This window comes from Homarus americanus, unplaced genomic scaffold (genome assembly GCF_018991925.1).
Source record: "Homarus americanus isolate GMGI-L3 unplaced genomic scaffold, GMGI_Hamer_2.0 scaffold19065, whole genome shotgun sequence".
NCBI lineage: Eukaryota > Metazoa > Arthropoda > Malacostraca > Decapoda > Nephropidae > Homarus > Homarus americanus.
Window position 1 is genome coordinate 1398367 of NW_024757463.1, and position 14961 is coordinate 1413327.

Consider the following 14961-nt stretch of genomic DNA (forward strand, 5'->3'; position numbering starts at 1 on the left):
GTAGTTGTAGTAGTAGTAGTGATAGTATTATATATTTATTAACAAAGCTTAAGGTAAATAAAAGCTTATATCTATCTACGTAGACAATATATAATAAGTTAATTAATATTTATTTATATTTTAATTTATTTTCAATTGTATTTAAAAACATTAATAATATTCACGTTAATTGGGTCATTACTGAACTAACTATATACGTTATTGGTAATGATTTGTGTTGGTTTGATGGATTGATTTAATTATTAGGGTTAGTTATAATTTATTGATAGAGGTTATATAAGGTTTAAGGGTCAGGAAACAGTAGTTAGTTGTTAACATTGTATCAGCTGTTAGTCTGGCAAATTGCCATTGTGACGTCACACATCATATGATATTTCAAATGATGGTGTAATGTGTAAATAACTGATGAACGAGCCATTAAAAGAATAATTTTACTTAATTTAATCTTTATTTCTATTACTATGATGGAATAATGAGGAAATAATAAGGAAATTAGAATTAATATGGAACTCCTTTATCTCGCGGATGATTATGGTGTCATTCGGTATTTGTTGTCAAACATCAAGAGTATAGACGACTGTATCTTTTATCAAGTAGGAGGATTAGAAACAAAAACACATCAAATTATTAAAGTTATAAGTTCCTGAATGTATTTATAAAGAATTTTGTTACTCTATATAAGATCCAGTTCTATTATAACAAAGAGGGTTGATTATCTAACGTGTTTATCGAACTAGGAGAGGATCAAGTCTAGAGAACAGCTCAGACGCCTTCCATCACCCGACCCACAGAGACACATACACTTATTTCCTCTAATTCTCCCTCAAAATGAAGTGGCAGTACAAGGAGGAACATCCCTTTGAGAAGAGGAGGGCGGAAGGTGAAAAGATAAGAAAGAAATACCCCGACAGAGTGCCAGTAAGTCGGTAAAAAGACGATAAATATAAGACGCATTTGTGATGACTCAGGTCCGCCATGTCAGCCATCATCACCATTTACTTTATATTATTTTATTTTTCTTTATTTAATCACCATCTGTTACCTTTACCTGGATATTAATTACCTCTATATAATCCTTAATTAATGTTCTATCTTATATTTAACTAATTATTAAATATATTATACATTTAGAGATTATTTAAGGTAATTTTAGGAGATAATTAACTTAGTCTTTACCTGTGGGTTAATTAGTGCTACCTGTCTTTTACCTGTGGGTTAATTAGTGCTACCTGTTCTCTAATTATCCAATACCTAATTAGTGTATTAATGAAGGTCTCTGGTTATATTAATTATTGTCTTTTTAAACTAACTATATGACAATTAGTGTCTGAAATAATCATCCATTAAGTTTATATTACAATGAACGTAATTATAATCTAATTAATTGAACTTTGTAGCCAGTAATTAGTTTATTTATGTTGGGACTAATCACCTTATTTATGTTGGGACTAATCACCTTATTTATGTTGGGACTAATCACCTTATTTATGTTGGGACTAATCACCTTATTTATGTTGGGACTAATCACCCGCAGGTCATCGTCGAGAAGGCCCCTTAGTACCTCGTCCCTAGCGACCTGACCGTCGGGCAGTTCTACTTCCTGATCCGGAAACGCATCCACCTACGACCCGAGGACGCATTATTCTTCTTCGTCAATAATGTCATCCCACCGACGTCTGCCACTATGGGGTCCCTGTATCAGGTATGGAAACGTGTTCGTTGATTAAGCACCCGATTACTGATCTATCTTAACCCCCCCAAGGTAGCAATGGGGGGTGTCTAATCTTCATGTTATTAATTATGTAACATCTTGGCATACCTAGTTAATCGTGAGGTGTGTAGTGAACAATGGAGGTTTATTGGTTGATATGGTTTTAGATATTATTATTATTATCCTCTTGTTAGTTAATGGTGTTTAGGTGTAATTAGTTAGATTATGGTGTATTTATAAAGGATTTTTTGTATGCTTCGAGAGAGAAAGTTTTTGTGATATTGTTATTCCGAGACGTGAACGATCAACCCGCCTCTGTTTACATTGCAGGAACATCACGAGGAGGACTTCTTCCTGTACATTGCCTACAGCGATGAGAGTGTGTACGGTGAGGCGTGCTGAAGCTCCCTAGCCCCCTCTGGACGTGAGATGGTGGTCGACTGGTGTAGCCCTGCGTGTGTGTGAGAGAATAAGGGGGAGGGAGGAGGATTGCCGACGTAATCCGGATATTGTCTTGTATATCCGACGTTTATCATCCGTATACGTTTGAGGTTCCGGATGCCTAACGGTCGGGTGTGGCGTGAAAGGATGCATTTACCGCACCGATTTATATTAAGGTGGGCGTCGGTGCGTGTTGGTGGGGGGAAGGGATATGTCCGCTTGGCATGCAGCATAATGGCCATACCTCAAGTTGGATTCTTTACTTAGGAGTTTATAAATCATTGTCATCTGTTGCCATTTGATGAGGTATTTGTGGATATTTATTTTAATCACAAGCTAACCTAATCAAATTAAGTTCCTTATTAGTGTCTGGATCTCTCTTGGGTTTTTACACCATAACTAAGAAGTCTTTTGTTGTGTACTAGACGGTTACAGATAAATGTACTGTACTGTGTGTTGCCGGTAAGTACTGTACTGTGTGTTGCCGGTAAGTACTGTACTGTGTGTTGCCGGCAAGTACTGTACTGCTCCGCCAACAGGCACTCGGACCGACCCCCTTAATAAGAATCGTCTGTGCTTTAACCTCCGTATAATGAACCAAAGGACTAGAGACAATTGGATCATCTGTCGTTGTTTTACTTGATATTTTCTTAAACTAATTAAAAAAAAATATTTGAGGATGTGGGAGAGAGAGAGTATAGTTAGTAAGGATAAAGAAATGCTTTCTTCTGTTAAATTTTTCTCGGTATCAACAACGTATCATTTGACCACAAGATGTGTACGTCGGTAGCTTAAAAAAAAAAGATTTGCTGTTAATATATATATATATAGTATTGGTACTTCTCCCGCCTAATTGTGATATTTAGAGTCAAATATATCCATTTAATTTGTTTATTCTCATCTGTGTTTGGTTTTCACGGGGATTCAGTTTAATTTTCATTTCGAGGCGAATTTTTTTTTTTTTGTGGGGTGGGGCGTTTAAAATCCCCCTCTGCGTTTCTTTTGCGGTGTACTGTATATAGTCTGATGTAATCATAAGCATATTTCTTTACCGTCGTCAATAACAAGCCGGAAATAAACAAGAAGAGACAAATTAGAGCCTAAATTATTTTTTTATTCTTTTCGTTTAGGATTTGTTTACCGTAGCGTTGTTGGTGCGTTTCATTCGCACTGTGGATTCTCTGGACGTATTACCTAATTCTGACGTGTAGCCACTAATATGAGGCCGCTGGTTGACCGTGTCTTCGTAGCGCGTCTAGTCTGGGGTCGTCAGTCGATGCAACGCCCAGTAATTTTGATAGAACGTGGGGTGATTCTCTGGGGTCCGATGCACCTAAAAGTTCTTAATAACGACGTGAATACCCAAAACCCAGCCTAGTCGTAACACCGAACTAACCCGAGACGATTAAATACTCGGACATTGAGTGAAGTTAAAGCAATCATCCCTATTGGTTAAAGATAATCTATTAACTAATTATTTGTGGTGTTTATAAATATATCGGATTAGGTTTTCCATTTTTTTTTTAGGTTGTGTAATTGATTGAGGTTTCGAACTGGCCGTGACGTATTTCTAGAGGTGGTTTATTTATGCGAGGATTCAAACGGCGACCCGATGTTCTCTGAGGCACGACAACCAACGGCTTATTGATTCTTGGTATAGGGGATACTGTAGTGGGGTTAAATTGTGTTTTTTTCCTCGATTTATAAGAGGAATTTATGTATATTGACTTCTTCGAGTTTCCTGTGTTTGCTGTTTATATTAGAGTATTGTATGACACTTTAAATCAAATGTATTAAAAAATATTAAAAGAGAGAAAACTCCAATTGGTATTTTATTTCTGACTTAATATCCTTTACTACGTGAGCTGTAGCACAACCTAACCTAACCATACCCTACCCTACCCTAACCTACCCTACCTAACCCATACCAAACCTAATCTAACGCTAATGCTAACCTAACCTAATGCAATTTAAAGGTGATATTACTCAAAACACAATAGGTTAAGCTGGGACATTTGTTTGTTTAGTCAAGCACCACCAACATGATGAAGTAAGCTGACCAAGTTTATGCTGAATGAATATAAGGAAATATTTCTTGCACAGACTGATAGGCCTATGGAACAGTATCAGTCCAAGCTGTGGTGGTGATAGACCTATGGAACAGTCGACTAGCTCAAGCTGTGGAATCAAGAACAGCACTAGGCTTCAAAATAGCCTTTAGAAAAATAACAATGAACGATGGGGGGGATTCCTACTCGTCATGGCTACTTCTAGTGGGTGGCCATTTGGTCAATAATGACACCTGTGGAGTTAGGTAGTAATTGGGTGTCTAATCTTCAGGTGAAATAAGCTGGGGTGTCTAAAGTAAAGGTGAAATAAGCTGGGGTGTCAACTAAAGGTGAAATAAGCTGGGGTGTCAACTAAAGGTGAAATAAGCTGGGGTGTCAAAGAGCTAAATCATCATACTTATTTCACCTTTAATTTTTCACACCCCCAGCTTATATTTCACTTTATTTCACCTCAAGATATGCTTTATAACTCAAATAAGTCATATAAATAAATATTATTTCAAAAATATGAATTAATTATTTCACCTGAATATTAGACACCTAGTTATTTCACCTGTCATTAACCTGAAGATTATTATGTTAGTTATTTTAATAAATTAAAATATTATTGTATTACAAAATTTATTATTTCAGAAGATTAGACATTATTGTATTATTATTTCACCTGTAATTATTTCAGACACCCCAGCTTATTTCACCTGAAGACTACACACCCCAGCTTATATCACCTGAAGTTTAGACACCCCAGCTTATTTCACCTGTAGTTTAGACACCCCAGCTTATTTCACCTCAAGATTGCTTTATATACTTTTATTATAGTCATATAAACCAAATAATCCATAAATAAATTATTCAAAAATATGAATAATAATATATTCATAGTTATTCGTCATTAAATAAAGTTTGTAGTTATATAATAAATAAAATTATTGTTTACAAAATTTATTATAGGCTCGTGTCCCTTATATTAGTGAAGCATCAGTGAGACAAAACATCAATGCTTGAATAAAATAACTAAATATATTCCAATTTTTAATGAATCTTTAGCATATTTATAAGAATAATTAATCTATTTTATATTTATTATTAATTTTTAGTGAATAATAGGAATTTTTAGAGGTATTTTTAAGTAAATATTTGTTTATTAAGTTAGACATCTACCTGAGGAGAGTGTAAACAGAACCAGGAACACCTTCAAGACCCACGAGACAAAATTTCACCTAAAAATGTCTAAAATATCGGAAGAAAACATCAAGAAGGCTGAGGAACTGAAGAATGAAGCTAATGAATACTTTAAGAGTAAGTAGAGTCTATAAATAAATCCAGATAACTGATAAATTGAGAGAATAATGAGGGAGATAAGATGGGGGGGTGAGGTGGTTTAATATCCTTCCTTTGGGTTGAGTGATGGTGTAGTGGTTTATAGGTGTTTGATGCTATTTTGGGTTTATTTGGTTTAATGTGGTGTTTATAGAGGTATTAATCTGGTCTTGTGGTGTATGGGTGGGTCACTGGAGGTTTAGGTTTATGACGTAGGGAAATAATATCTCCCTTAGCCCCTATAGGACGAGGGTTTAGGTGAGGTTTATTTTTAGGTTTAATTTGTTATTTATTGATTATATGATATAGGTGGGATTTCAGGATAGTAGAGGAGGGATTACCATCGTCTTGTAGGGATTAAACTATCATCTAGAACATAAGGAGTCTACAGTAGGGTGGTTGGTCACTTCACTACCACTCTCCATCATCTATGAATCTATCCAGCCTCCTTTTAAAACTTTCCAGCATTCCAGCACTTACTAGGCTTGTTCCACTCGTCCACCACCCTATTTGTGAACCAGTTTCTTCCTATCTCGCTCCTAAACCTAAACTTATCCAACTTAAATCCGTTGCTACGAGTCCTATCCTGCTCGGATATTATAAGAACTTTATCTATATCCCCTTTATTGATTCCTTTCACCCACTTAAATACTTCTATCATATCTCCCCGCACTCTTCGTCTTTCTAGGGAATGCAAGTTAAGTTTCTTTAACCTATCCTGATATGGAAGGTTTCTAAGTCCCGGAATCATTTTTGTCATTCTTCGCTGCACCGACTCCAGTGAATTGATATCCATTCTATAATAAGAGCACCCTAACCTTACACTACCCTAACCTTACCTAAACTAACCCAGATTATGTCACCTGAAGATTAACCACCCAAATGTTAATCTAATACTAACCAAACCTAACCTCATGTTAACTTAACCTAACCCCTCTGGTATTATTAGAGTGTTTAATCATCAGGTGAAATCAACCAGTTACATCAAATCATCAAGCAAACTGAAGATAATATTTACATTATTTAATTTCTGGTAATGACATCGTTTGACCCCCACCACACACAGAACAGCAGTACGACAAGGCCATCGAGCTGTACAGTTTGGCGATAGACCTAAACGACAACATCGCCATTTACTACGGCAATAGGAGCTTTGCGTATCTGCGGACGGAATGCTTTGGCTACGCCCTCCAGGATGCGTCAAAGGCCTTGGAACTCGACAAGGCATATGTCAAGGGCTACTACAGAAGGGCATCTGCGTACATGTCCCTCGGCAAGTTTAAACTGGCTCTAAAGGATTACGAGACGGTGAGTATTTGTTAACGGTCGCGTGTCGCTGTTGTTTTTATTGTTTTTAATGTTTTTTTTTTCGCTACGTAAATTATTTCAATGTAGAATCTGTTGCAGTTTTGTAATTGAGGCGATAAATGAAATTCTTTGATTTTTATACCTGTGTTTATTTTGGGATTATGTAAAAATTAGCTCCCCCAAGCGCTCACCTGTAGATTAGCTCCCCCAAGTGCTCACCTGAAGATTAGCTCCCCCAAGTGCTCACCTGAAAGTCCCCCCAATTTTAACCACCCTGAAATTATCTGGGGGCGGTCTTATGTTCAGGTGACCCATTAAGTTTTAAAATTACGAATCATCTCGTTTCAGGTGCCAACTACATAACTGATAAACATACTGTACATAATTTGAATAATATTACTAGAGCGAACGACCATATATTAACAACAGCATGACTGAACGACTCTTAACCACATCTTCTACTATTTCAGGTGACTAAAACGCGCCCTAACGATCGGGATGCCAAAGTGAAGTACAACGAGTGTCAGAAAGTCGTCAAGATGTTGATGTTCCAGAAGGCGATCGCCGTCGACGATGACAACAAATCTGTGGCGCAATCTATAGACCTGGAATCTATGGGTGTGTGTGTGTGTGTGTGTGTGTGTGTGTGTGATGGATATTATCTTGGAATATATTATGTTATTATTATTATTATTATTATTATTATTATTATCAGTATTATTATTATTATTATGATCATCATTGTGTTTACTGTTATGATGACAGCTATAGAAGACGACTACGTTGGGCCACGACTTGAGGACGGCAGAGTTACGGGACAGTTCATGAAGGAGTTAATGGAACACTACAAGGGCCAGAAGAAACTCCACCGCCGCTATGCTTATAAGGTGAGGTAAAGGGTTGTTTGACCTGACCTGACATGACCTGACCTATCATTGTATAAGGTGAGGTAAAGGGTTGTTTGTTCGACCTGACCTGACCTATCCTGACCTAACATTGTCTAGCCCTACCTAACGGATATTTGTTTTACCTTCTCTAGCCCTTGACCTGATCTAACCTTGCCTTACTGAACCTAACCTAACCTCACGTGCCATCTGACCGTAGACCGCATCGATCGACGTAAACCTCCGCTCCTCCTCAGATACTGTTGGACGTAAAGGATCAGCTCATGAAACAGCCAACGCTGGTCGACGTGACCATCCCCGACGACTCCAAGTTCACCGTCTGCGGGGACATCCACGGGCAGTTCTACGACCTCATGAATATTTTCAACCTAAACGGCCTTCCCTCGACGACCAATCCTTATCTCTTCAACGGGGATTTCGTCGACAGAGGGTCGTTCTCCGTCGAGTGTATTTTCGTATTGTTTGGCTTCAAGCTCTTGTACCCCGATCACTTCTTCATGTCGAGAGGTGAGTCGTAAATTATTTCCCCTGCGATTTAAGTCATCATTGGGGACTTAACCGGAAGGTAAAGATCCCATTCTCTTTCCCTATTGGTGGAAAAACCTGTCCGTTAATGTTTTCCGTCATTTAATGAATAACGACACTAGACGTTGATGCGAATTGACGACACCAGTACGTCAATGAGTTTATATTATACAGGGTAATAATTTTTCCCATGTATTAGGACATGTTGAACCGAGAACCACAGAACAATAATTGGCAGCTATCAAACAGGGAAGTACATATTGGAAGCATAATGTGTTGTATAATGGTAGACCCTGCTGCCATATGTAACCAAATCCCAAGTTGATGATCTGACTTTCTGCCTCATTTACACACAATTACAGGGTCTCGATTGTTCCCCGACTACACAACATACACATCAATCCCTAATCTGAAATCCTCGAGGTCTGTATATTTATATTTATTGAACCCAGAACCTCAGGACAATATATTTCCCAGGGAACCACGAGAGTGTAACTATGAACCAAATGTATGGGTTCCAAGGGGAGGTGAAGGCCAAGTACACCTCACAGATGGCCGAGCTCTTCACCGAGGTCTATAATTGGTTGCCGCTCTGCCACTGCCTCAACTCTAGGGTCCTGGTGAGTCGATGTCGTTGTTTATTTTTTGCGAGTCGACTTGATTGTTTATTTTTTGCGAGTCGACTTGATTGTTTATTTTTTGAGAGTCGACTTTGTTTATTTTTTGTGAGTCGACTTTATTTTTTGTCGATATAATTGTTTTCTTGATCTAATCTAAGTGTATCGAACCCGACGTTACCTCCTAACCTGTCCTTACCTAACTAAAGTGATTTCCCATTGGCAGGTGATGCATGGGGGACTGTTCTCCGAGGACAACGTCACCTTAGACGACATAAGAAAAACAGAACGGAACAGACAGCCACCGGAAGAAGGTAACGTTTTGTCGGTCTGTTTACCTATTCGTAGATTTTGGACGATATATCTTAGCCTGGTGTTTTAGGCCCTTAGAGCACGGTAACTTTATTTATTTATTCGTATGTTATCGACAATAAATACCGACTTGATTTCTTCGATCGAGTTGACATAATTTGTGAGGTAACGTTACCCCCTCCACCCACCCCCAGGCAAGAAGAGTTACCTTAGGGTGTGGGTGGAGGTGGGGGGGGAGGAGGGGGTGTTAAGAGTAAATCATGTTTAAAACTAACCTAACCAAACCTAACCAAACTTAACCTAACACCACATCACGCAGGCATCATGTGCGAGCTGTTATGGAGCGACCCCATGCCAGGCGGCGGTCGAGCTCCGAGCAAACGAGGCGTAGGGATCCAGTTCGGCCCCGACGTCACTAAACGATTCCTCGAGAAGAATAACCTCGACTTAGTCATCCGTTCGCACGAGGTTAAGGCCGACGGCTATGAGGTGGCACACGACGGCAAGTGCATCACAGTTTTCTCCGCACCGAATTATTGGTACGGCTTAGGGTCCTTGTTTATTACTGGTCTGAGCGTTGTTTGAGCTTTTGGATAGATGGATAGATGGATAAATATAACAAATTGTACTGTAAATAAATAGATACAGTATAGAAATAGGATAGATAGAAGACTATATATCCAGCACCAACAGACACACAACCACTGACGTTTGTTGATGTTTCAGCGACACAATGGGCAACAAAGGAGCTTTTATCACCATGAACGGGAAGGACCTTGAACCAAGATACTCCACCTACGAAGCTGTTGTGAGTTAGCCGCCATGTTTGTCTTTTGTTCTGGGGGGGGAGGGGAGGTCTGGTGTATATTAAATGGATGGATGGGATTATTTTTTTATTGTTATTGTTTTTATTACAGGGGCTCCCCAAGTTCGCGGGGGTTAGGTTCTGAAACTAGTCGTGAATCGCCAAAGCCGCGAATAACATTTGCGGACCCGGAGGGGGGGGGGGTTATATAATTTCACTTGTGTACAAAGAAATCTATATTCGCTTTATGTGTTTGGTCTAAGGACAATTATTTCTTTTACCTGGTGTGTGTGTATAATAATAATAATAATAAACGGTTTATTAATAGAGTTGCAGTCGGTGGCTGAAAATATACAGACTTACATTTGATTTAGACATAATGATATAATATGCATTGAATACATTTACAGGGCTGTACAGTACATAAATCAGGAGTTGTTTATCATTTTAACAATAGATGGGATGGTGCTGTTCTTATATCTATCGGTGCAGGCTCTTATGGGCTGAATTTTGTTGTAGTGGTGGACTGCGCTAGGTGGGTGGGGGCTGCCGGGCTGTGTGTGTGTGTGTGTGTGTATGTGTGTAGACAAACACACACACAAAACACATATAAATGAATAATAATTGGAAAATCATCTCACAAATAATCAGAAACAAATTTGTAAAAAATTTGACAGTTTACCCTTAAGTCCGTGCTCTGTTAATAAAGGAGTAAAGCACGGACCTGAGGGCAGACTGTCACAGTTTTAATAAATTTGTTTCTGATTACAGTGAACCCTCAAAGATCTGGACTAAAGGGACCAATTGTCTGAATCTTGCAGTGGATGATAAATAGTGATATATAAAAATACCCAAAATGCAGTACGTTTTATCCTGACTACTGGGGTTAGTTGTATGTGCTTGTTCCCGTGACAAAATCATAATTTTGAGCATCGTATTACTGTACGGTAGACTCGCAACTTACGGTGTATTTTTCTTATGGGTTTCAACTGTACGCGGATTATCCTGGGGGTCAGGTTACAGTTTCCAATTTCAAACTCAATATTTTCATGTCTAGTGCGAACTATTGCATCTTTGTATTCAAATTAATCATTATCTTTATAAAAATTCCAGTAATGTAAATTATATTTTCCCATGTTAGTTCAGTGATATTTTATAAGAGAAAAACTTAAATTCACTCTTAAGGACTGATAAATAAATAAGCACTAGACCTTGGCATATTGTTACACATATCACCCCCCTCCCAGCCAGGGTTTGGTAGTTTTTGGCTTAAAGTTTTGATCTTATATAATATCACAGACTAAAGTTACGAGAATATAGATTTCATTGCTAGAATCCTTGCAAGATGGCGAATACTTGGAGTACAGACGTCACATAGATTGAATAATAGATAAAATTTTGACATTTAGTTTAGTACGTTTGAGAACTAATGTGTACAGTAGACTAGCAACTTACGCTCTGGGACCTCACATAGAGCCAAAAAGTGCGCAGTCAGAAACACTCCCAAATCGCCCTTAAGTCACTATATATATATACGTACATATACTGTACTGTACACTCTTACATTTAAATCACTACTGTAATGTGATACAGGTGATTAATTTTTATCTCTTGTGCAAAATATATGATGTTAATATTGAAATTATTCGCTGTCTTGCAAGGATTCCAGCAATGAAATGTATATTCTCCTAACTTTAATGTGTGACATTTTATAAGATCAGAACTTTAAGCCTAAAACTACCTTCACCCTGGCTGGGAATGCTTCTTAGGGAGGCTTCTGAGGCCACAACCCCCAAAGTTTTTGTCCAAATCTTCTAAAATCCGGATTAATCGGGTCCAGATCTTTGAGAGTTTACTGTATTGATGAGAATATTTTCCCATTATTGTTTATTTGTATGTGTTGTGTGTAATAATAATAATAATAATTAACGGTTTATTGAAAGAGCTTGGCAGCCAGAAGGCTGAAAATATACAGTTACATATTTGGGGAATGGGTTTCGAATTACAAATAATATACAAGTAACATTAGTGATACAAATAAGATATATAATAACTAGATGGGGAAAAGCTCAAACTACAGTTCATTTCAACATAGTGACAGTGTAAGGAGTAGTGTTTACTGGGGAGTGAATACACTGATTTATTACAAGTTATTGATAATTTTTACAATGGTTTGGGCTGTGCTTATAGCGTCAGTTGGGCTGGATGGGTTGTGGTGTGAACAGCAGCAATTCTCGGGCTAGGGATCTCAGGTGGTAGTAGGAGCCGGTGTCGAGGATGGTGTAGAAGCTTCTTACCAAATTTGCAGATGAGGTCGTGGTGATGGTCAGTGAGAGTCGAAAGGGTCAGTGTGTTGAGCACTTCTTGATATGTGGAGTAGGAAGGGGAGAGAATAATCTTGCATGCCCTCTTTTGCACTTTTCTAGGTGTTTACGTTGTGTGGTATTTAGGGAGGAAGACCGTGCGTGCGTGTGTCATATATACAATACAGGTAAAGGAAATTTCTGTCTCTAGAACGAATGGCTCTCTGTCCCTGCCGCAAAAATGCCATCAACTTTAAAACTACCTGCAGACATTCTTGGGTACATCCAGAGTGTAATCCACGAATAATAGAGGAACGTAAAACAAAAATCCGCGAGTTTGGGGGAGCTCCTATATTATTATTATTGTTTTTATGGAATAGATTACTTGAATATATGAAGACTGTTTGTGTGTGATAATATGACATAGTGAAGATTTGATACATTGATAATGATCTACATTTTTAGATTAAGATTGATATATATTTTTAACTCTCTCTCTCTCTCTCTCTTCCAGCCTCATCCTCCCGTCAAACCAATGGCTTACGCTAATTCAATCCTAAGTTTGTTTAGTTAAGATAACGACGTAGAATTCTAGAGTTAACAGTTGCACAGAAGACCCCTCCTACCCCATGACTGTTAGTTTCCGGTGCAAGATGGCGGGGATCATCAATAGAGGCTCCTGCCTTCAGCGACTCAACTGTATAATTCATTTCTATAGATAAGTTTCTCTGGGGGGTTAAACGTGGCGTCGGGTTGAGTCTCGTCGGGGGTTTTGACTCGGCGTTTCAGGTCGTCGGGTACTGCTAGGGGCCGAGTCGACCATCGTGAACTTTGACCCGACGTTACGAGGCCTCCGAGAGATGAACCGGTGTACGAGTATTCTGCGCTCAATCAATCCACACTGCAGACAGTTGACACACACACACACAGTCACACACACAGACATACACACGAACCTAAAAGAATGTACACTGTAATCTCTCGTATCTGTGCCTTGAGGATAAACAAGAGTATTGTGATACCGCTGAGTGTGTTACCTTGTATGGGGGTGTGTGACGGGAAGGCTATTGGCAAGTGCGTTAGGAGCGTTCGGGATTATGCCGGGTCTAAGGTTCTGGTGGCTTACGTCCAATCAGATCCCAGTCGCAAAGGTCAAGTCCAAGTGGCAATAACAATACAACCCCTTCTACTTCACTACACCCCTCTCCCCCTCCCACACCCATCACACCCCCCTCCACCCCCTAACTCACACAGTCAGTCCACTAAACCATATTCTGGACTACTCCTGTTTCCATTTTCTAACACATTATCATCTTCGCTTCAGCTCGAGAGATACTTAACACAGTGAGAATAATCATAGCTTGTAGAAATATCATAAATTCTCGGATAATTCAGGTAGGTTCAGGGGATTGGTAAAATTAGTAGGAGTTTATCGATTAAAATCATCAAGCGAGTTCAGATTTTGTCGTGTATATAGATAACGCAGATAAACACTCCAGCATGTATATAGACAGTACATGTATACAGTTCAGCACGTATGTAGACAATACTGGTCGGATATAGTTCAGCACATATATAGAATATTTAGGGATATAAACAATATACCTAGACAGTACAGGTATACAAACAATATACCTAGACAGTACAGGTATACAAACAATATACCTAGACAGTACAGGCATGCAAACAATATACCTAAACAGTACAGGTATACAGTAAAAGTCCAAAAATCCGTATGGCAGAAATCCGGACCACCCGAGAATCCGGACTTTTCAAAAACTATTTTTTTTTTTTAGCGGGCATTTGTGTGCATGTGCGCATGCGTGAGCGCCACAGCTGCACAGCGACAACAAGCGACCACGTGGTCGCCACTTTAAAATGGGCAATCAAACTGTGACAACATACCGTATATACTCGTCTATAACCCCCCCTCGTTATCAGTCGACCCTGATTTTTTGACCAAGAAATCGTTAATTTATGATATTCCTCGTTTATAGTTCGACCCACGTTTTTGAGGGTAATGGAACAACAAAACCTTCAGTAAAAACGCTCTACGTCCTATAAACTGAGGCTAGCCGTGCATGAAACACAAGTGCTGAAGGCAAATTGTTTACCATTTATTATTACGACACTTTACACTGAAACGCGGGTAGTTTCAACAAAAATATTGTATATTTCCATTCAAGTATTTATTCAAGTCAATTAGGAGGGAATATTATTGAAATACAACAGTTTTTAAACTAAACCATTCGAAAAGCGATTACGGTAACATCTTTTGAACGAAAGAAAGCGAAAGTCATTGTTTTCGTCACGATTTTATCCCACTTTCCACTGTAATACGTATGTAATTTCAGGAAAAATATTACATTTCCGTGAATGTATTATATCAAGCACAGTATGAATAGAATATCATTGTAATATAACAGAATTTTAACCGAAAACTATTAAAAAAACGAGTAACATCTCAAGAACATCGGAAGCATAGGTAAAGTCTTTTGTTTTCGACATGTATTTTATCCTATTTTACATTGAAATACGTCACGTTTCAGCAAAACTACTATTTATTTCCGAGAATATATTCATTCAGGCGCAGTTTAGGTAAAATATACGTGTGATGTAATAATTTTTTAACTGAAAACGATTCG

The 14961-nt window shown here is 38.5% G+C and overlaps 2 protein-coding genes across 2 annotated transcripts; both read left to right on the forward strand.

Annotated features, from left to right (window-relative positions):
* Positions 1-742: 742 nt before the first annotated feature.
* Positions 743-3976, forward strand: LOC121857475 (gamma-aminobutyric acid receptor-associated protein-like). The gene is given in 3 exon segments (XM_042353526.1): positions 743-918; positions 1535-1702; positions 2042-3976. Coding segments are annotated over 3 exon segments (330 nt in total). The 5' UTR covers positions 743-828; the 3' UTR covers positions 2114-3976.
* A 1425-nt stretch (positions 3977-5401) lies between these two features.
* On the forward strand, positions 5402-14010 carry LOC121857528 (serine/threonine-protein phosphatase 5-like). Its single transcript, XM_042353612.1, has 10 exons — positions 5402-5520; positions 6608-6849; positions 7320-7467; positions 7615-7736; positions 7991-8261; positions 8757-8899; positions 9123-9210; positions 9528-9747; positions 9935-10016; positions 12831-14010. Exons 1-10 carry the CDS (start codon positions 5448-5450, stop codon positions 12888-12890), a joined length of 1449 nt encoding a protein of 482 aa, XP_042209546.1. The 5' UTR covers positions 5402-5447; the 3' UTR covers positions 12891-14010.
* The last annotated feature ends 951 nt before the right edge of the window (positions 14011-14961 follow it).